Here is a 23,025-nt window from a genome sequence, read left to right on the forward strand (position 1 = left end):
AAGTTAGCAGCCTTGATCTTTCACTACTAGCTTAAAGGATGCAATTATATTGGGGATCTCAGGCCCTTGAAGGTTAGGCGAGGTGCTTATACTTTTATCTGCAAAGACTTTTCTGGAAATCATTTTATCTTTGTCCCTAGTCTCACCTCATCTGTCCCCTGTAAACACACTTCCAAAATTTTTCCAGATAAAAATATCACCTCTAGAGAAAGATATACTGTAATTAACAAAATAGCTTAATATTTAGTATTCACAATTCATTTTGTTTCTCTGTTACCTCACTACACAGATTTTTAAATCTAATTCCTGACTTTGATTTATTTTCTTTAAGATTAAGGGAGAAGAGAGTCAGTAACAGCAAATTCTACTCCTAGAACAAACCTACAGTTTGGGGACTCTGTATATGTATTTGTCAACAAGAGAGATAGAGAGTACTTTATTAAGGTCTTCAGAAGATGCAAATATGTGAAGCCATCACTACTGAAGAGCTGTCTTTAGGAAGAATTTCTTAAGAAGAACCAAGCAGGATTCACCGAGATGACTTTCTGTTCTCTCTTCTCCATTTGATATCTTTTTTAATTTATATTGTGTACAAATTATACATAAGATATCTGACTTGTTTTCTGTGTCAGTATCACAATGCTCCCTGAATAAAGGCAAGCAAAAACTCCCTAAGGTACCTTTTTGTATTTGCTGAGCAAGGATAACTTCTCTGCTAAATCACCTTGATTTTCATTGAACCAGGTAATTGGTAATTTTGGAGGCAGATGAGCAAGAATCATTCTATAGATAATTTGTTGGATGTTGAAGCTTTTTATTTGAGAAGAAACACCATTTTTCCTTATCTCATGTATGTCCATTTCTATGAGGAGTTGGGAAAGTTTTCCTCTGTCTTGCTTGCTTTGTCAGTGGTTTCAGTCTTACTGCTCCCTTCTTGCAACAGTTGCTACTAGAAACCCTGCCTTTATTCATATGTCAATACACATCTAAAATGGAAGCTTAAGATAATTAACTGATTTATGGAATCACTTTATATTTGCATACAAGTTGTCCATGCTCTGTATATTACAGGACTGCCCTTCTAACAATCTAAGTTGTCAGGGAAGTTTTTTTTTTTAATTTTCATTTAAGGTAATGGGGTTAAGTGACTTGCCCAAGGTCACACAGCTAAGGCAATTAAGCTTCTGTGTTTGGATTTGATTCAGGTCCTCCTGACTCCAGAGCTGGCTCTCTATCTACTGTGCCAACTAGCTGCCCTCATCAGGAAAGTTTTGAAGTCTCTCCCCTTTCTCTCAAGTGATTGTTGACTGACAAGATGGTCAAACAAATTAATGCTTCCCTTTAAGGTTTTAACCTCTAGGAAAGCATGGTTTTCAAGTTATTTGTGTATCAATAGTTTTGTATCTGAAATTTAAGACCAAGATGCCTGGTGATCGAACAAGATCAGCTGGGCTGTAGATTACAGCATCCTGACCATCTTTGTTCTTGCTTGAAGGCAGTGGCCTAAGATGGGCTCTTCCTTGCATATGAATCAGACTAAATGACCACTAAAGTAATCAGTCTCATTATTTTCTGGTTCTTTTGTTTATTTCAAGACATAGTTTGGAGATGATTATTTTCTAAGAATAGTCCTCATGGGGGCGGCTAGGTGGCGCAGTGGATAGAACACCGGCCTTGGAGTCAGGAGTACCTGGGTTCAAATCCGATCTCAGACACTTAATAATTACCTAGCTGTGTGGCCTTGGGCAAGCCACTTAACCCCATTGCCTTGCAAAATCTAAAAAAAAAAAAAGAATATTCCTTATGTGGGCGGCTAGGTGGTCCAGTGGATAGAGCACCAGCCCTGGAGTCAGGAGTACCTGAGTTCAAATCCAACCTCAGACACTTAATAATTACCTAGTTGTATGGCCTTGGGCAAGCCACTTAACCACATTGCCTCACAAATAAAAAAAAAAAAGGATATTCCTTATCAACCTTTTTGAACATTTGTTAAGTAACATGAAGAAAGTGTGAAGACAGAAGAGGTATGTGAAAACATTACACAAACCTTAAGGAAGGGAGAAGAATACTTTGTTATTACTTATAAAACTCAGATTTGAAAAACTTGGTCCATAGTCATTGCAGATCTTTGAGCTGAGGGGAATTTATGATTAAGGTCTTTTAATAGTGTTTGGGGTTTCAAAATAGTGTTTGGCCAATGTTTAACTTTACTTTTTAATTGTGATTTCATTGACATAGGAGCATGGAAACCTTCCTTCACTGATGCAAATCATCAACTTCTCTGAAATTAATAGTCTTAGAGAGTTGCAATAGGATTTGGATATTAAGTGATTTGTCCAGGATTACAGTTAGTCTATGTAAAAGGTAGGACCTGAACTTAGGTCTTTCTGGCTCCAAAGATGGTTTTCTATACTTTATACAATGCTGCCTCTCAGTATTACACTTGTGCTTTTTGAATATATGCATATATATATATATATCCTCTTAAATTATGCAAATGATAATTTGAAATAAGCTATTTTAGGAAAGGATAATATTTAGGAATTCTCATAGGATTTATTGATAAATTGTCATTCAGAATGAGCCAAGCACTGACTTAGAAGGAAAGGTTTTTCATCTCCCAGCCCATTTCACTGCTGCCAAGAATTATCATGAAATGAGTCTGAGGAGGAAGACAGCAATGAACACACAAGTATAACTGTTAAACCACATTTGTGTGGAATTGGGAATGCAGAAAGGGCAGAACAGGTTCTTTTTTTAATCAGAGAATTCTTTTTTGTAAGGTGCACTTTTGAAAACATGGCCTTCCATTTTGATAAACTGCTAGACAGAACCATTTCCTGAAAGACCTCCTTCTTTTAAAGACTTGTAACATTTTTTTTAAAACTGTGAACTTTCAGGTTTATCCAATATAAGCCAATTTGAATGGATTCATGTGACTGACTTGATTACTTGTTGAACTTGGGGTGGGGCAGGGTGGTTAATGAAGTAAAGATATTTAATTCTACAGATTTACTGAGCAAAAAATATTTCCTATGGTCCAAAAAGCTTTCACAAATAGTAAAAAAGAAAGATTTCCCTCACCCAAATGTTGCTGGGAAGCATTCAGGAACTGCTTTCAACTCCCTTTTATTTTCATCATAGCTTATATGTGTCAAATCTTGCTTTTTCTTTCCCTTGTCACACTTTCCTCTTAGCTTAATAATTCCTTGGTTGGTGATGTCACCTTTTTATGGACTGGCAATAGATGGAAGATTCAAGGATTGTCTTTTGAGTCAAACTACAGAGTTACTCCCTTCTCCCAAGATATTCTTTTATTCCAAGGATACACAGGCTCCCAAAGACTAACCTTAATCTGATCCTTTTCATCAATCTGAATGCTCTTCAGTCCTAGCACAGATTGCAGAGGAGCCCAAGACCAGGTCCTCCTGAACTAGTTATTTGTAGTATGTCTTCACTGTTATTTTGAGGTTTTATGAATTTCAGAACCAATAAACACACTCAAACATGAGTGACATTTTTTTTTAATGTTCAATTTTTGAAAGGCACTGGGAAGATTCAACTGCTCCAAATTATCTGCTCCAAATTCCACCATTAGATATTTATTCCTTTAGGTCCTTATTTCTATGATTCCTTCCACAAAAAAAAAACTAAGTATGAATGAAAGTAATCAGACTATTTTTCTCTGGAACAAGGTAGCTGGGAAGGTGATGAACTTGCAATATTTTCAGATCTAGCCTTGCTTCTTTATTGAAATATAAGGATAAAAACATTCCCAAGTCAGTTATCTAGATAGTTTTCTGTTCCAGCGAATGTTAATAATTACAGTATATTTTAGTGCTATGATAATGAAGCTTGTTCTTTGTTCTTGAAGAAGACCATGAGGAGGGGATGCCATTGACAAGCACATGAATTGGATTTGAGTGAAATTGAGCTGTTCTAAGTCACCAGCCTCATTTTCCTCTGGAATCATTTGAGTTCAGAGGCCAGATATAAATCAGGACTATTATGTGAGTTATTTGTGCTCCACCTGTGGTGGAGCAGTCTGAATTTGTATTCGTCTGATCAGCTACAGTCAGACTCACTATAATTTGTCTCAAACATACTGATATCATTTTGATATTCTTCAATAATGAAGGGTAAGAACCAATGAATCAGGGCAACCAGAAATAGTCCTAGGAGTGAGGCAATCAGGGTTAAGTGACTTGCCCAAGGTCAAACAGCTAATAAATGTCAAGTGTCTGAGGCTAGATTTGAACTGAGGTCTTCCTGATTCCAGATTGAAGAGAAGAATGGCTCAAATATCAGACTCCAGTATAGATGAATTTATGTACACACACACACACACACACACACACACACACACAGATGCCCCACAGCCCCATGACAATTCTAAAGGATTCAGACAAATCAATTTAAATCACTTGCATAAAAATTCCTTCTGGCATGGAGAGGTATCTAAAGGAGCTTCTTAATCTTGAACCATAAAAGACAGAATGCTTTCATTTTTCTTAATAGCCATCTTGTTTAAAGACCCTTGAAATCATATTTTGATCAACAGGAATGTTTAATTGGACTTAGAAGAGACAGAATTTCTGTAGACTTTGAACATCCAGACATTTGTTTGATGATAAGTCAAGGTTTAGCTCAGGACTGCTTCTTTTGGAGATAAAGTCTATTTGCTAGATTCCACTGCTGCCTTGTTTTCAGCACCCAGAAATCTGGCTAGGATTTTGAAGAGAAATCCTATTGTACCTACTTTTCTTTAGATTTTGAGCTGCTGCTGCATTTGTAAACTTGTGTGTTCTATTATTAAAGCTTAATTTATTTTTATATAAATATTAAGTGCCTTTGTGTATATAGTAGAGAATATATAAATATCTCCCTATAGTGGGCTGATATTAATGCTGTGATGGATTAAATTGCTCATTTGTATTTTAAGAGAAGTTTGGTGTGATGATTAACACTGATCTAGATTTTCCTGAAGAGACTCATATTTTTATTTTGAGAGAGAGAATGAAACTAAAAGTGCAAGAATTCAAGAGGAAAATAGGAATGGTCATTTTAAAAAACCTTTATTATCTCAAATAGTATTCATAGTCTGTTACTATAGGGTTTACTCAAACTAGTGTATGCAAATGGGATGATTTTGAAGACTGATGATGTCAGCAAACCAGGAGAATCTGAAGAATGAAAACTCAATTTGGAATAAAATGTAGTAAAGCTATTTCTGTGACTAAATAAACAGGAGTCATGTTGTTACAGCCACAGCTATTCATTAGTTTTCCCTTTCTTGACATGGTCATTGCTATATTCTAAAGAGAAAAATAATAAATTTGCTGTTTAATAACCATAGCTAGTTTCAAAAAATATGCATTTGTTGAGAGATTAAGTTTTTATATTTGTTATATTAAAGGAATTTATTTTAATTAGACCTTTAAAAAGAAGAAAACTAGTGTATGAAAACACAAGATGTGCAAAAACATAAAGCTAGAAGATACTTATTTACTTTAGCAATGGTTTCTCCACTTTTAAATAGAGAGCTCCTCCAGTGTTTCAATCATCAATCAAGAGATATTCAGGAAAATCAGCTTACCATAGAAAGAGACTCACATGTATTGATAGCATTCTTAGGATCAAACATTTCTTTAGTGTTTCTTATGTTTCAGGAATATAATATGCTAAGCATTCGGGATACAAAGAGCACAAAAATAGTCTCTGCTCTAAAGGAGCTAACAATCTAATAGAGCAGACAACATTTATATAAATCAACAAGTAATAAGATAATTACAGTCTGTGAAAGAGTTCAAGATGTAAAGCCACTAAAAGGGGTGGTGGAGAAAAGGAAAACCCTAGAAGAGGTAGCATCTGCAAAGAAGTTGGGGATTGATGCAGACACAAATTAGGAGGGAGAACATTTCAGGGATGGGGTATAGTCCATGCAAAGTATGGAGACAAAAGACAAAGCAAATGAGGAACAACAAGTAAGCTAGGGTGCCTAGATCACGAGAAAATCAGTGATATAGACTAGGACTGTAACAATGGGAAGAGGCCAGGTTGTAAAGAACTTTAAATATTTAATGGAGTTTATATTTGATCCTAGAGGCAGTATAGATTCATTGGAGTTTACTGAGTAGGGAGGTAACATAGACAGGTCAATGTCTTAAGAAATTAATTTTGGCATCTGATTAGAGGATGGTTTGGAGTGAGGAGAAACTTGAGGTAGGAATTCCAATTAGAAGGCTATAGAAATAGTGTGGGTGAGAAGTGATGAGTGCTTGAATGGGGGGGGGGTGCTGTGAGTGGAGAGATGATATATCTAAGATAATGTTGTTCAGTCATTTTCAATTGAGTTTGACTTCATGACCCCATTGGGGGTTTTCTTGACAAAGATACTAGAATGGATTGCTATTTACTTCTCCAAATCACTTTACAGATGAGGAAACTGAGGCAAACAGGATTAAATGACTTGCCCAAGGTCACATAGCTAGTAAGTATCTGAAGTCAGATTTGAACTTAGGAAAATGAGCCCAACACTCTTTCCACTGTGCTACCTAACTGTCTCATCTAAAATATAGTTGAAAGAGAAATAAGATTTGTTAACTGATTGGAAAAATTGGGTTAGTGGGAAAAAAACTTCATGAATAATACCAAGATTGCAAACATGAATAACTGAATAAATGGTGGTACCCTAGACTGCAAAAGGGATGTTTGTGAAAGAGCTAAGTTTGGGGGGAAAGATAAGTTCTGGTTTGGACATGTTGAGTTTGAGATGTCTAAAGGACATCCATTTAAAATGTTGATAGGTATTTGGTGATGGGAAACTAGAGCTCAAGCTGTATGGGAAAGGGAAGGAGGAATAAGTTTTTATATTCCATGTACTATATTCTAGGCTTTGTTTTAGTACTTTGCAGATCTCATTTGATCCTCAAAATTCTGTGAGGTAGATTCTATTATCTCTATTTTATAGTTGAGGAAACTGAGGTAGCTCCTGAGATTAGTTAAGTGACTTGTCCAAGGTCATACAGATAGTATCTGATGTCGCATTTGAACTAGAACTTCTTGATTACAGACCCAGCACTCTATGTCAACTAGTTGCCTCAGAGAAGTAGAGGTATGTACAGAAATGATGATTTTATTTATGAGGTTACCAAGTGAGAAGGTATGGAAATGTGCCCTTTGTTCCAAGGCCTATTGCCATGAAACTCCCTCCTTATTGATGAATGACTTGCCCTTTGGTGGGGCTAGCGTTGAGCACTCAGGATTTCACCAATCCCTTTAGAATTCTCTTTGGGGACTCATCAAGCTTAGTCTTCTTCATGATGTTGAACTGCTTTAGGGTGCTCCTGGCTTTCAGCTTCAAGAGAGAAGACAGAAGAGAACTCTACTTTAGGATGTTGAAGGAAAAGACTGAGAAGACATGAGAGATACTGGCAATCTTCATCATGTCTCTAACATCAATCTTGCTACTCTGGAGACTTTGGAGAATTCTCCCTTTGGTAAGTTCTAGTATTTTCTCTCTTGGTTGAGCTGAGTTACCTTGATCCCAATGGAAGAGATCCTTCACTCTGTGCTGTTTAGTATGTGTTCTTTTATGTATACCTTCTCTGATTTCTATTTTGCTCTGCTTTGGATAAATGGGCTTCTTTGCTATTTGCTCTGAGTTCATTTATAGAAATGGTATGGCAGGAAAAGGATCAAGTCTTAAATATAGAGCCTGACCCCAATAACAATGATGAAAAGTTAACTCACACCTTAGATGATCAATACTAAGCCGAAGAGATAGACATGTTTCTAGCTTGGTATCTCTTAAAAACCCCCATCCAAACTGGAGAGCACAGTAACCTCTTGCCCCATCTTCCTGCTTCCCCCTCCTAGCAGGAATAAAATTCTTCTTTGGAGGCAGGTAAGGGGAGAAGCGTCTAGAGATGTCTATATTGCCACCCCTTAAAACCATTCAGAATGACAGCCCCTAAAGAAAGACAAGTGAACCTCGCTAGATATGGGTCTCTTTTCTTCCTCTACAGAGACAAAAGAGAACTTGAGACAGCCTGGGGCTGGGGGGAGACATACACAGTGGACAAGATATGGATTAAAAAGTCAACAAAGGAGACTAAGCAGCCATTAGCTAGGTGGGAGGAGAATTGAAAGAGAAAAGAATACCAAGAAAGGAGAGTCTGTCAAAGAAGAGACTCATAGAAAACTGAAATTGAAAATATTAAGGATTTTGATGGATCAAGTTTAGATATTTTTGTTCGCTTGTCTGTGAACATTAGGCCAAGATTGGGACAGCAAGGAAAATCGTATGACCTCTTTGCCTGGGGACCCACCATCCCCCAGGACTGACAATCAAACCAATATGAAGTGGGGAGAAGTACTGCCTTCTAACCTCTTTGATTCCTTGACTGGTTCTCATGGGACTCAGTGCTGTTATAAAGAACTTTTTTTTAAAGTTTTTTTGCAAGGCAATGGGGTTAAGTGACTTGTCCAAGGCCACTCAGCTAGGTAATTATTAAGTGTCTGAGGTCAAATTTGAACTCAGGTACTCCTGACTCCAGGGCCAGTGTCTATCTACCAGTGCCTCCTAGCTGCCCCTATAAAGAACTCTTTAGAGATCACAGATGGTTCTTATATTGGCCAGCTATACAGTGTGGGTACAGAAAGGAGAGATGGGATACAGAGAACTTTAGCAAGTCTGTCAAAAAATATATAAACACTGAGTGGATGAATCAATTAGGGAAGTGAAGAAATGGGGATAGAATAGGTGAAATGCTATATAAACAATCCTTTTGCGAGATAATTGGAACTATTTCTAGGAAAAGATATACACAATTAAAAACTATGTTCCCCTTCAATTTGAAGACCTGTTGTAAACTACTATATTTGCTAATTCTTGTGAGACCTTAGACAAATCATTTTTCTCTCCAAATCCCATATTCCCCATTTTACAGAAGAGACAACTGTCAGCCATATAAAACTGTTGTGAGGATTAAATGGGAATGTGAAAGGACATACTTTATAAAGTGCTATTTATTTATTTGGTGGGAAAATTTGAAAACAGAGGTGGGGCACTAATTGAAATTTATGTATACTCTAGGCCAGTTACCAAAAAGTGCACACATATTCTATTTAATAGTATGATGAAAAAAGTAATGGATTTTGGATCCTAGGACTTAGTCTGAATCTTGACCCCAGTACTTATTAACTCTATGAACCTGGTCAAGTAACTACATTTTTTTTCTGGGCCTCAGTTGTTTCATTAGTAAAATTAGGGGTATAATGGATATGCATCAAGTAGAGTAGAAAGGATTTTAGAGATCATCTTGATTAATCCCTTTTTATGCAGATGCCAAGAGACATGTCAAAAGTTCCTTAAGCAGTAAGTGGCAGAGCCAAAATTTAAACTCAAAGCTTTTAACTTCATATTCTGCTGTTTGTATTACACCAAATTAAATTGAGTCCCCATCCCCTTGTGTAATGGGGGCTTACAACCAAGATGGTAATTGCTTCTGTTAAGGTAATGTTTAGGTGGGTCACAGGTGACCTAGATTGGGGTTGGTACCTCATACCTTAGAAGTAGAGGGAGGGCAGACAGGAATCTGCCACAGTCACCGAAACCTCAGTTTCCTTTAAGATTTAGCTCAAATCCACCTTCTACAAGAGGCTTCCCCTCTGAGGTTGCTTTCCATCTACTTTGCATGTATCTTGTATGTGCCTGGTTGCTGACATATTATCTCCTAGAATGTCAGATTCTTGAGGTTGGGGACAGTTTTTGGTTTTTGCAATTCTTTGCAGCACTTCCCAAACCACTCCAGTATTTTTGCCCCCAAAACCTGAAATGGAGTCATGAAGTGTCAGACATACTGAATTGACGGAACAACAGAACAGCATTTGGCATAGTTCTTGGGACATAGTAAACATTTAATAGCTTTTTTGATTTATAGCTCATGCATCCATTTTGTTGTCTTTTCTACCTTAAGACCAAAATGACATCCTGATGTCAGGGTGTCTGATTGTGGTTGAGCAGACTGATACAAGCTCAGAAGGCTTTACCACAGATCAGCACAATAGTTCACTTGAATGTTTGGGATGGAGATATCTCCAAATCTGTGCATCTCATATTACTTTGAGCCACTGCTATTCTGTTTTGCTCTTTGATATAGGCACACTATTCTGGGTGGTCTCCCAGGGTCTCCCATGCCTCGCAATCAATACTTAAGTTCTTCAAAGAGACCTTGAAAGTGATATGCAACAGAGTATGGATCGATTTGCTGGTGCTTGTGCTAATTTTGGCCTGACAAGTAGAGGGGTAAGAATTGATGGACATGACAAGTTTCATACAGATCAGAAGAAAAGCCTTCCCAGCCTCCAAAGAAGCTCAGCTAACAGCAAAGCATTGGAGCACCAAAGTGGGAAAAATTAGTAAGGCAGAGAAGACAGAACTGAAAAGCAGAGGGAGCTGAACTGAGGATTGCATGAGTTTGGAGTCTGGAGTAAAAAAAAAACGGAGAAAGGAAGGAGAGAAAATTTGGACCTTTCTACCCAAACACACACCCCCAAACTGGTATCACAGGGAGATGGGCTAGAATATTTTTTTTTAAAAAAATCAAAATACTATCAAATGATGGTATTTTTCTTTGATTTAAGCTGGGCAAAATTGCTTCTGACCCATCAACTGCTATTGGATCACAGTTTTCTGAAAGAACCTAAAACAAAGCAATCATTTTGAAAACCGGTGATAACCATTTGAATATATTTATCTCCTCAATTACATAATAACCTGCCCAAGGACATGGATCTTGTTTTGCACCTTGATCTTCCCCACATCTCATAATATAATGGGCACATGTGCATGCTCAATAGCTACTGCATGATTGGAAAATTACCTTCTTCCCTCATCTCACTGTGTAAAGAAGGCCAAGAGCAAGGAAGGCAATCAACCTAGAGTGGGAACACAGACTCCCATTCTAGGTCCCAGGGCATGAACATGATCTTCTGACCAAGATCATGTCCTAACCTTTTGTCACTATCGTGGTTGGCATTACAGGGGATAACACTCCTCTGTAAACACAGGATGTATTTTCCTTCCTCTAGCTAGTCAAAAAAAAAATCCAGCCTGTCCATGGGAATGGATTAACAGGATCAGCAGGAGCCTGGCAGAAATTGTTCAACAAGAGAGTACAATGGGACAACTTTAGGTCTCTCTCTCAAACGTGCTTATTTTTTTCTTCAAATTGCTACTTAAAGTTACTTTCTCTTTGAACAAGAGGAATTCTTTGTGATTAAACCTTCTCTAAGGTGTGCCATTTGTTAGGAACAGTTAAAATTTCTAAAGTATGTATATGTATGTGTGTGTGTGTGTGTGTGTGTATAAAAGGCACATAATGTTTATTGACTGACTAGTAGAATATTGACCAGTAGAGGCAAAGATTGTTTTTTGTCTGAATTCCCAGTACTTAGCATAGTACTTTGTACATTTTAGGTATTTAACATTTGTGGATTAAATGAGATAACATATGAGATAATGTATATAAAGTTCTTTGCAAATCCTAAAGGTCTAAGAAATGTCAGTTATTATCATTTTAAACTATGATCTTTCCTTGAGTCACATTAGAGCTATAAGAGGCTTTAGAGATCATCTGGGTCAATGATTCTCAAACTTTAGTCTCAAGACCCCTTTATACTCTTAAACCCTAAAGAACTTTTATTTGTTAATTTTGTTAATCTGTCAATATTTATATGTTAGGAGTTAAAACATGCTAGTATTAATACGAAAAGAGATTTGACTTTGTCGACCCCTTGAAAGGTCCTCAGCAATACCTATGGGTCCCCAGAACACATTTCAAGAATCACTGATCTAGTCCAACCCTTTAATTTTATTGATGAGGAAGAGATAGAGGAAGTAAGTCAAAATCTGGACTTGAACTGGTTTCTCATCTTCAAGATAAATTCTTCTTTAAAAGTGTACTCTAAGACACTTTTGTCTAAATTTGAATAAAAAAGTTTTATTTCTGATTTTTTAAAAAAGGAAAATTGAAGGGAATAACATGTAATCTTCCTCTTGTCAATAATACCCGAGGCTGAAACAGCTGTTTAGATCACAAGATCATCTCCATGATATTGTTATTCATCGGGTAGCCACTGTTCTATTATAGGCAAAATACCTAAAAAGAAAATAAATTCTTGATTACTGCACTCAAAGACTAAAAATCTATAGGAGATGGGAATATTAAGTAAAGAGACTTCTTGTTAATTAAGAGACCAGAATGTATACATTTTCATAAAGGTTATCCTTAAAGTTATCCCTATGGAATGTTATACCCATTACAGCAATGATTTCAAAGATTAAAACATGTTTAAATTCCTCTTTTAGTGGTTCTCTCTGGAAATAATTTATAACCATACACCAAAACTAGTCATTAGAGTTATGCAGTTTTGATTAAAAAAGAAGTTCAAACTTTGAACTTTTATCTTCTTTATGAACTTTGACTTGGAATGATTCTTGGTCATTTCTAAAAATCAAAGCTAACTGCCTCAAAAGACAAAGATGGATGACCATTGAACAGATAAAATATTTATCCTACAAGCTCTCAATTTCACTTAACAATTAGTGTCTACTAAGTATAAGACATTGTGAGGGTTACATAGATAAGTAAGGCCCAAAAGTTTCTAATCTCAAGGGGTTTAGATTAGTAGGGTAAATAACTTAATGAACTCTAGAAATGTTGACTTTGAGAATTTTATTAGAAGCTATTAAATAACAATAAGAACTTGAGGCCTAATTAAAAAAAAGAACTTGAGGTCTCAGAAGACCAACAGGTGGAAATTATAGAGACAGATTTTGGTTGCATATAAGATTTCTTTTAATAATTAGAGATATTTGACTATGAAGTCAAATACAGAATTTATCATCAATGGAGTTGTTTAAGCACAGCATGTTAGCATTGTTAGGGATAATGTAAAGGATACTCTTGGGTAGTCTTGACCTGGGTGGATAAGGCTGTACTAGATAACAATCTAAGATTTCTCCCAGCTCTATGTTGGAAGTGCCCACCTCCTCTTTAGAAGAGTATCCAGCCTGAAATCTGACTGAAAAGTTATTAATATTATTTTAAGCCCTTCTTATAAGTGTTAAGCCACTGCAGACCTAATATGCTTCCAGCTCATGTTTTTAGTTTATTTTAAATAAATTCTGGCTCTGGAATTTATCATCAGAGAAGAATACACAATTGCTTTGGGAGAAATTCAAGGAAAAGCTGTTCCCATACATGAATTTTAAAATGACTATATTTCCCTTCAACCAACTTCAAAAGAAGTAATCAGAACAAAACAAAATTTCAAACTCCATCTATCATTCCTTTCTTCCACCAGATATCATTCTGAGTTAGGAGGGATAATTGAAGACTAGATAGAATCTAATCTATAAAAGGCTGTTCTTGAGAAGTTCTTGGAAAGTCATACATTTGGCCACTTGATTGAAAGAGTATGAGCATCCTAGAGTCTGCTTGTGGAATAACAGTTTTATACTATCCCTGAAAATTTCATGTTCTCCACAAAATAATTTTCAAAATAAATCCTTCAAACTGTCATCATCATAGTCATTTGAAAACCATGTGAAAACTACAATAGCTAAAAGAAAAACCAACATGCCATTCCAAATAAGATACTTTAAGGAATAGTTTTGTAATTTTTTACCATGACCCTTAGCTTTAAACCAATCTATTACTTCCTTGAGGTCAAATGGCTGTGGTTCATAACCCAGCTCATTCCTAGCCTTCTCCACACTGAAATAATGTGTGACCGCAGTTTTATAGACTTCTGTTCGGGTGAGGAAAGGCTGAAAATTATAAAACCTGCCCAGGCAGAAGTAAACCATCTCTGTCATAAAAGCAATGAAATAAATGAGGCTTAATGGTAGACGTATTGTAGGGAATGGATAACCCAATCCTTCAACTAAAGGCCGGAAGAATTCAAAATTGTTCACTGGTCTTCCATCAGAGATAAAATAAGGCTGCCCAGAGGCAATGTGTTTCTTTTCAGCTTTCAATGCCTCTGAGGCCAGGATGTGGGCTTGTACCAAGTTATCCACATGAACAAAATCTACCAAGCTTTTGGGATCCCCGAACACAAATTTGAAGAGGCCTTTCTCTACATATCTTACTATCCTGGGAAGGTGCCTTTGTTCTCCAGGTCCATAAATACCAGCTGATCTCAAAACACAGGTTCTCAAGATACCAGCTCCCCTTTCCAAGGGTGTACCATTTGCCTCCAGCACTTTTTTCTCTGCAATAGACTTGGTGCGGGAATAATGATCAGGATGAAGGTGAAGAGGTAGATAGGGCAGAGATTCATCTCCATTCATTATAACTTGGCCTCCAAACACCACATTATAAGTACTAGTATAAACCAATCTTGGCACGCCTTTCCTTTTGCAAACCTGGAGTACATTTTCTGTGCCTTTTATGTTGACATCTTCAATATGTTTATGATTCAATTGTTCCTTTCCAGACATGCCAAAGGAAGCAATATGGAAAACACAAGTAACATTTTGCAAAGCTTTCTCTAAATCATTGACACAACAAATATCTCCACATATCAACTTCATCCCCTTGGGAACATCTTGAATAGGAATGTTGACATCAAACAAAATCACACTGATACCCTTCTTGCATAGTGTAGAACCCAAACTAAAAAGAGAAGGAGAAAACATCACAAGTATTAATTACTATGCTGTCTCTAGTAAGAACGAATGATTAATGTCTGAAATATGAATTAAATTTTCTTCGAATTACATTATCTATTTTACATCTAAAATGATCTATTCTACCTCTTGAATTTGTTCTTGAAATGTAATACATAATTTGTAAATTTATATCATTGGCTTATTTTGTGACTATAGAGAGGCATTATCTTTTTTTTTTTTTAGGTTTTTGCAAGGCAATGGGGTTAAGTGGCTTGCCCAAGGCCACACAGCTAGGCAATTATTAAGAGTCTGAGATAGGTTTTGAACTCAGGTACTCCTGACTCCAGGGCCGATGCTCTATCCACTACACCACCTAGCTGCCCCTTAGAGAGACATTATCTTTCAAGTGATCTTCCCTGGATAATGTTCTCAACACTTTGATTCCCATTTTCTCTTTACTTTGTCTCCCACCCATTCTCTCACTTTAAAAAATAAAAGCTAGGGGCAGCTAGGTGGTGCAGTGGATAGAGCACCGGCCCTGGAGTCAGGAGTACCTGAGTTCAGATCTGGCCTCAGACACTTAATAATTACGTAGCTGTGTGGCCTTGGGTAAGCCACTTAACCCCATCACCTTGCAAAAAAAGACCCTAAAATAAAATAAAATAAAAAGTAAATTTGTTAATTATATTTTTAAATATTAATTTTTGGGGGGAGGTTGGACACAAGTATTTACTGATTTTGGAATCAAAGAGGTGTAAGTAGTTAACTCATATATAAGCACCATGATATCATTCATAAGTGATAGTCCGTATTACAAAAGTATTACAGCTCCCTGCTTTATTTTTTCAAATCTTCCAACAAAGTAACAACCCAGAAATGCATGAATGTTTCCTCCCTCCCCACCTCCATAGACACTCACCGAAAACCAAAGTAGCCACCTCCTCCTGTAATAAGTACAGCTTCCTTAGGAGATTTTTGGAGTTCCATGACTGTGTATTCAAAGAGTTTAAGTAAACCTAAAAGAAAATAAATGCTTTAAGAAAGATGTCACATTATTATTCTTCAGCTGGACATTTGATTTATCGATATTTGGAGTTAATGATAATAAATACTGAGAAATACTGGAAATAAATACTGAGAGGTTAAACAATATCTTGTATAATATACTTGAGGGTATTATAGGTCCCACATTATAAAAAAGAGCAGCAAATAGAAGAAGACAAGAAGAATTTGTGTATTTAGCCAACCATCTATTTTGAGAAAATTTACTAATAGACTATGCCCTCAAACTACTCAAATAGAAGCCCAAAAGAAACCAAACCTCCAAGTAGTGGATCTTTTAGACTCAGTCTCAATGGCACTCCTACTCCTACTTTTCATGAAACCAAGTGCCTAACCCCACTAAAAATTTCTATTCCAAAATTTCAACTTGGCCTTTGTTGCAAGGCAATACTTTTACACCTTACTGATTTATCTGGTATCTAACTCTCTAGAAGCTATTCTAAATTTTTTTCATTCCATCTCAGAACTTTCCTTCCCAACATTATCTCAGATGAAGATGGCATTTCATATTTCACAGTAAAAGCTGAAGACTTCCCACAAGATCTCTCTCTTCTATATTCTTCAGCTCACATCACTCATGTTTCCCTTGAAGACGTGGTCCTTTTTTTTTGCCAATATAACCACTACAGAATATTCCCTCCATCATCCCTACTCTAACTTTGTCTCTCCCTTTATCCTGGCCCCTTTCCATGTCTCCCTCATTCTTAAAAATCAAAATATTTCATCTGATCCACTATCTTTACTGCCTAGTCTCCTATATCTATGCTCCCTTTCTCAGCTAAACTTTTTGAGAAAACTCTTTACATTCAAAGCTTCCAATTCCTTTGCTCTCACTCTATTCTAAACACTCCTCATTTTTCATCTGAAACTACTTTCTCCAAAATTGCCAATGATCTCTTAATTGCTAAATAGAATTGCCTTTTTTCAATCCTCATCTCTTTGACCTCTCTGCAATTCCTCTCCCTGTCAAACACTCTATTCTCCTGGATGTTTTTCTCCTCTCTACATTTTCATGATACTGCTCTTTCCTGGTTCTCTTATCTGTCTGACCACTCCTCAGTTTCCTTTTGCTAATCTTCACCTAAGTCACAGTTACCAATCATTGGTGTCCCTCAAAGCTCCATCCTGGGCCTTTTTCTCAGCTCCCATGGGCTCAATGATCATCTTTACACAATTGATTTTCTGATCTCTGTATCCAGCTCTGATCTCTCTTCTTTCTTCTTCTTTCTTCTTCTTCTTCCCTTCTTCTTCTTCTTCTTCTTCTTCTTCTTCTTCTTCTTCTTCTTCTTCTTCTTCCCAAATGGGGTTAAATGGCTTGCCCAAGGCCACACAGCTAGGTAAATAAGTGTCTGAGGCCGAATTTGAACTCAGGTACTCCTGACTCCAGGGCCAGTGCTCTATCCACTAGAGCCACCTAGCCACCCTCCCCCCATCTCTTTTCTAACCTTTGGTCTCATATCACTAGCTGCCTTTTGGAAAATTTGAATTGGATGTCCTGTAGGCATCTCAAACTTAGTATGTCCAAAATAAAATGGGAGTTTGCTGAGTTTGGGCCAGGAAGAAAGAGGGGAAATGGTCAATGGTATGGTCAGATTTGTACTTTGGAGGCTACTTAGGTATGGAGTTCATATTGGAGGGTGGAGATACTTGAGGCAGGGAAATCATATTGAGGCTATGGAAGTAGGCCATTGAGAGATGATGCAGGCCTGAACTTGGGGGGGGGGGGTGATTGTATGAGTGGAGAGAAAAAGATGCATTTAAGAAACTTAAGGTAGTAGAAAACATTTTGACAATTGCCTGAATCTGGGTTTTAATGGGATGGATCATCCAATGCCCTGAACAAGAATGGGAAATTTGGAAAGACAATGAGCTCTGTTTTGGGAATATTGAGTTAAAACTGCCTGTGGAAACATTCAGTTTGAAATATTCAATAGGCATTTGGAGATGGAGGAATGAAACTTAGGAGAAAAACTAGGATATATACATACATACATACCTAGAGTCATCTGCATAGAGAAAAGTTTTGAGGATTACAATTTGTGTTGGTTTGTGAAATTCAAACACTGTAGTAAAAAAATGTGTAAACTCTACTATTCAGTATCCAAAAACTTCCAGTACAATAAAACCCATAAAATACTAAAATGGAATACTGCAATTTTCATCTTTCTTTGATGACTTAGAATGAACATCAGGATTTTGCAAGGCCTCAAGGTCATCTTGTTACTATCATTTATTTTTCTGACAAAGTTAAGAAGTGCTGTGATTAGTTTTATGATTGAAAGAATGTCACATGACAAAATTTACTATAATTTTTTTAAGTTAAATTAAATGTAGTAATGGAAACTCACTGCTTGTAAGAGAAACATTTTTTTTAAATGAACCAATAAGAAACTTTACCTGATTTCTAATTAGTATTTTTTTAAAAATTGTCCTATCCTCATTAGAACTGCAGGTCATTCAAAGCTGATGTTAGTATAAATGTCAAAAATGTATAGCTTCAAAATAATGCAAGAACACTTTTTCAATCGCCCTTTAGTGAGTAAGTCAGCCCAAAGTTTCCAGTCACTTAGTTACACTTGCTCATTTAGTTACCCCTCAGTCTGTTGATTGGTCATATATTCCGGTGACTGGGTCAATAAATCCAACAGAATAAAATTTATAAAAATTAGAGCCATTCCCAGTTGATATAAAGATATGAATAGACAGTTTCCAGAAGAAGAAATCAAAGCTATCTATAGTTTTATTTTTAAAAATGCTCTAAAAGCAATGGCAATAGTCATTTTCAAAATGTTTTTCATTATCCACCAATCCCATTGCTTACTTCGATTGATCTCTGACTCAGTAGCTTGTGAAACCAGATCAGGAGTCAGATGGGGACAGGGGTTGTAAAGAGACAAAATCAATACAGCAGGATAGTTTGCATTTGCTCACAGTAGATGCACTTAGTTCTTTTTTTAAAAAATCATTTATTTTAAAATGTTTTTCTTTTTAGTTTTGCGTTCCAGATTCTTTCCTTCCCTCCTAATCCTTCTCCTATCCATTGAGAAGGCAATAATATGATATCAATTTATATATATATATATTATATATATATATGTGTGTGTGTGTGTGTGTATGTGTGTGTGAAATCATGCAAAACATTTCCATATTAGCTATATTGCAAGCAAAACAAATATATACTTCAGTTTGGACTCAGGAAGTTCATCAGTTTTTCTCTCTGGAGATGGATAGCATTTTTTTCATCATTGATCATTGATCATCATTACATCATTACATCATTACATTGCTATTACTGTGCACAAGTATCTCCCCATTCTCACTTCAGTCTGCATCAATTCGTGTTAAGTTGCCAGGTTTTCTTCTGTTGTTATTCCCCTTGACATTTCTCATAGAACAATAGTGCTCTATCATAATTGGATGCTACAAAGTGTCCAGCCATTCCCCAGTTAATGAGCATCCCCTCTCAATTTCTAATTCTTTGCTGTTACAAAAAGAGAGCTTCTAAACACATTTTCATATAATTAGGTCTCTTTCCTTTTCCTTTGATTTCTTTGGGGTACAAATCCAATAAGGTATCACTGGATTAAAGAGTATGCACAGTTTAATAGTCCTTTGGGTGTAGTTTCAAATTATTCAGTTTGGACCAGTCCACCATTAGTGAGGTGCATCAGTGAACCTCATACCCTTCAGTCATTTTTGATAGGTGTGGTGGTTCCTTAGTGTTTTAATTTGCTTTTCTCTAACCAATAATGCTTTTAAAGCATTTTTAAAAATAAAACTATAGATAGCTTTGATTTCTTCTGAAAACGGTCTATTCATATCTTTTTATCAACTGGGGAATGGCTCTTATTTTTATAAATTTGATACTGTTGGATTAATTGACCCAGTCAAGTGGATATCTAACAATCAACAGATTGAGGGGTAACTAAATGAGCTAGGGTAACTAAGAAACTGGAAACTGAGGGCTGAATTACCCACTTAAGGCTGACTGACCCACCAAATGAGTTGACAGATTAATGGACTAATTGATTGATGGCCAAAAAATTTATCCACTAAATTCTTCGACTGGTATTGACTGATTAATGAACCCGTTGATGGGCCAATGAGATGTGAAGTGATTTGTTCAGGGTTACAAACAATAATTGGTAGTTTATTCTAGGTCTTCGAAATCCAAACCCTGTGTTCTTTTCCTGGAGAAATGGCCCTTTAAAAAAAAAAATAGGTCTGCCTGACAGGCCCACCCATCAGATGACTAGGGCTGGCTGACTCACTTGAATTTGATTGACTAACTCATCAACTGATTGTGGCCAGATAGGTTTGGAGGAGGGAGACTAGCTGACCCAATAAGAGTTCTTTCCTGACTGATTGATGTTCACTGACCCACGGATGATGACCTGGCTGACTAACTAGCCTACTGACTGCGGGCTGGTTGTGGAGAGAGGGAAGCTGACCCCCTGCCCGCTTACTTTCAAGCTGCGACTAATTGGTGAAATAACTAAGGTGACCCGGCCAAGCTTTCATGCAACTGACTGATTGATAAGGGCACTGCCTGACCTACTAGGAGTGAGTTTTTACTGAAGGAGGAATAGTAGCCTCTGACTGACCCCATTGACTTAACTGACCAATCCACTGACCTCTGATTGATCCGCTAAGGGAAACCGATGAACCCACTGAGTGAGAAGCAAACGACTAAGCCTTCGGCTGACCGCTGACCTATAGGATAAATGACAGCTGCCTGGCCTGACCCTCTCACTGACCACGACTGACCGACCTGGACTACAAACTGGGGTCCGCGAACGACCCCCTGCCCCAAGGCCCAACGGACACTTACCTGCGGAGCGGCCAGAGCGGCAGGCCCTGCTTGCGGGGCGGGGCGGAGCCTAGCTGTGGGAAGCATTCCCACCCAGTCACCCCACCGGGGGCTGGGTCCGGAGGCGGGAGCAGGCGGGGCTGCGAAGCAGGAGAGGGGGCGGGTCCCGAGGGACCCCCGCCCCACAGGCAGTGAACCCCGAGCTCCCCGGGCCCGCAAGGGGCGGGGCGGGGCGGGGCCGCCCGCCTACCCGGCCCGGCTCTTCTTCTGCAAGTCCGGCCCGAGGAATCCGGGGAGCGGAGGCGGGCCCCAGTGAGAGCGGCAAAGATCTGGACCTTGGAAGCGGACCTCCCGGCTTCTGGGCTTTGTTGCGTTCAGCACGGTCCTTGACAGCCGGGAGATCCGAGAGGATGTGGAATCATCGATCCGGAGCCGGAGAGGAGCCTAGAGGCCCGTTAGCCCGAGGCCTTTATTTTTGTAGATTTTAAATCGATTTCACTGAAGTACAGCTCTGGCCACGTCACGCCCCTTAAACTCCATCTTCCGGAATTCAATGTAAAATCCTCTGACATTTAAACAACTTCAAAATGGTCCCTTCCTATCTTTTTGAGGGCAGCTAGGAGGCACAGTGAATGGAGGGCTCCACCTGAAGCCAGGAAGGCTTATCTTCATGAGTTTAAATCTGACCTTAGACTCTTACTAGCTGTGTGATCCTGGACAAGTCACTTAACCCTATTTGCCTCAGTTTCCTCATCTGTAATATGAACTGGAGATGGAAATGGGAAAACCATTCCAGTATCTTTGACATGAAAACTTCAAAAGGGGTCACATAGAGTCTAATAGGACTGAAAAAAATCCAAAACTAAAATGACTAAAAGAGCTCATCTATTCAGTCTTCTTATACCTTATTCCCTACATTGTACAATTTACTCTGAACTCCTTGCTTGTTCCCTCCAATGTGAGGGCATACAATACTGGATAAATTATGATGGTCTCTAGATTTCCTGGTCACCAATGGAGTGAAACAAGGTTTGTATTTTTGCTTCTATACTTTTTAGCATGATGTCTTCAGCCATTTTATCAAATAACTTCACTGAAGATGAACACAACATCAAGGTCAGCTACCACACTGCCAGTAAATTCTTTAACTTGAAAAGGCTACAAGCCAAGATCAAAGTGGAGGGAGTGTTGGGAGTGACCCAAAGTGACTTGAGTAAAACTTTTCATGAACTGTGCTTGATGAAGACATGCTTGTGATCACTTCATTCCCCTACAAAAACTTATCAATCTGTTTTCTATCTGTTTAATAACATTTTGTAAATTTTTTAAAGTTTTACTTATTTAAGGCAATGAGGTTAAGTGTCTTGCCCAAGATCACACAGGCAATTAATAAGTGTCTGAAGCTGGATTTGAACTCAGGGACTTCTGCTTCCTGGGCCAGTGCTCTATCCCCTGTGCCACCTAGCTGCCTCATAATTTTTTTAAACAGAAAACATACCTTTCAGTTTAATAGTTCATAGACATGACCCTCTTCTAATTTTTGGAAGCTGAACACCATATTTGCCCTTCCTGTTGCTGACAAAATTTGTCAAATACTCTTTCTCAGTCTTCACATCTACCAGTTTTTTCAGTTCCTTAGAAAGAATTCACTGAGGACATTTATGTGCTCTCTCACCCTCTGCTCACTAATCTTGAGTTTCTGTTTTCCAATTACCACTTTTATTCCATATTCCCATTTTCCTTGTCAGAGAAAATAGAAGCAAAATAAGAGTTGAGTATTTAGCTTTGTCTCCTTTTCATCCACTCCAACTATCCTGAACCTTCATTGACCCTTTTATTTTTTTCATCAACATCTATATCTAGCTCATGGAATTTTGCCCATCACTTGCTTTTCAAAGGGGGGGACAAAGAGAAAAAAAAAAGCCTTATGGAACGGGGGGGGGGGGGGGGGGGAGAACCTTGAAGTTATAGTCAGAGAACCTAGATTTGAATCCCATCTCAGCCCCTCTTATTGCTTCTGTGACCAAGTAGTGTGTTTGAAAATTAAGGTAAATTTAAGAGGCAAGATTTCAGGCACCATCTATTTTATTAATTTCAATGTCCTCTCAATAACCATAGACCCTGAGGGAGGACTGACAGGGTTTTTAAAAAATAATAATTAGCAAGATGACAGAGTAAAATCTTGAGCGCATGGTCTTATACATAGTAGGTCCTAAATAAATGTATATTTCCATTAGAATGTGAATTCCTTGATAAAAGGGACTTTCTTATACTTTGTATCCCCAATGCTTAGTATATAGGACCTACTATTGTATATGGCAGTGTGCCAGTGTCTTGTTATTGTGAGCTGTTGATTACATAATCAGAATTGAGATTACATCATTTGGACTGCCCCTTCTGAAACACCTTTAACCACAGGCAATACATGTGATTTTAGTCTAAAGACAATGGACTCAAATACATTGTTATT

The 23,025-nt window shown here is 37.7% G+C and overlaps 2 protein-coding genes across 5 annotated transcripts in view; one reads left to right on the forward strand and one right to left on the reverse strand.

Moving 5' to 3' along the window:
• The window catches only part of PLCG2 (phospholipase C gamma 2), a 182,617-nt gene extending 167,868 nt beyond the window's left edge, over positions 1-14,749 (forward strand). For all 3 annotated transcript variants that reach the window (XM_074209748.1, XM_074209746.1, XM_074209747.1), the window contains exon 33: positions 332-14,749. In XM_074209748.1, the coding sequence (XP_074065849.1) occupies positions 332-374 (43 nt within the window). In that variant the 3' untranslated portion in view covers positions 375-14,749. The remainder of the gene's footprint in view (positions 1-331) is intronic.
• Positions 11,857-20,970, reverse strand: SDR42E1 (short chain dehydrogenase/reductase family 42E, member 1). Of its 2 annotated transcripts, none has more exons than XM_074209749.1 (3): positions 20,577-20,970; positions 15,603-15,699; positions 11,857-14,687 (listed from the first exon to the last, which is right to left on the reverse strand). In XM_074209749.1, exons 2-3 carry the CDS (start codon positions 15,668-15,670, stop codon positions 13,565-13,567), a joined length of 1,191 nt encoding a protein of 396 aa, XP_074065850.1. In that variant the 5' UTR covers positions 15,671-15,699; positions 20,577-20,970; the 3' UTR covers positions 11,857-13,564. The 2 variants fall into 2 exon arrangements, with proteins under 2 accessions (XP_074065850.1, XP_074065851.1); XM_074209750.1 differs by lacking the exon at positions 20,577-20,970 and adding an exon at positions 20,380-20,549.
• Between the last annotated feature and the right edge of the window lie 2,055 nt (positions 20,971-23,025).

The sequence above is a fragment of the Macrotis lagotis genome, chromosome 1 (genome assembly GCF_037893015.1).
Source record: "Macrotis lagotis isolate mMagLag1 chromosome 1, bilby.v1.9.chrom.fasta, whole genome shotgun sequence".
Classification (NCBI taxonomy): domain Eukaryota; kingdom Metazoa; phylum Chordata; class Mammalia; order Peramelemorphia; family Peramelidae; genus Macrotis; species Macrotis lagotis.

Bases quoted from the DNA above. Each gene is read 5' to 3' on its own strand.
- SDR42E1 (XM_074209749.1), bottom strand. From the start codon at position 15,670: ATGGAACTCCAAAAATCTCCTAAGGAAGCTGTACTTATTACAGGAGGA. The intron at 14,688-15,602 runs GTGAGTGTCTAT...TTCTCTTTTTAG, and splicing joins GGTGGCTACTTTGGTTTTCG to TTTGGGTTCTACACTATGCA.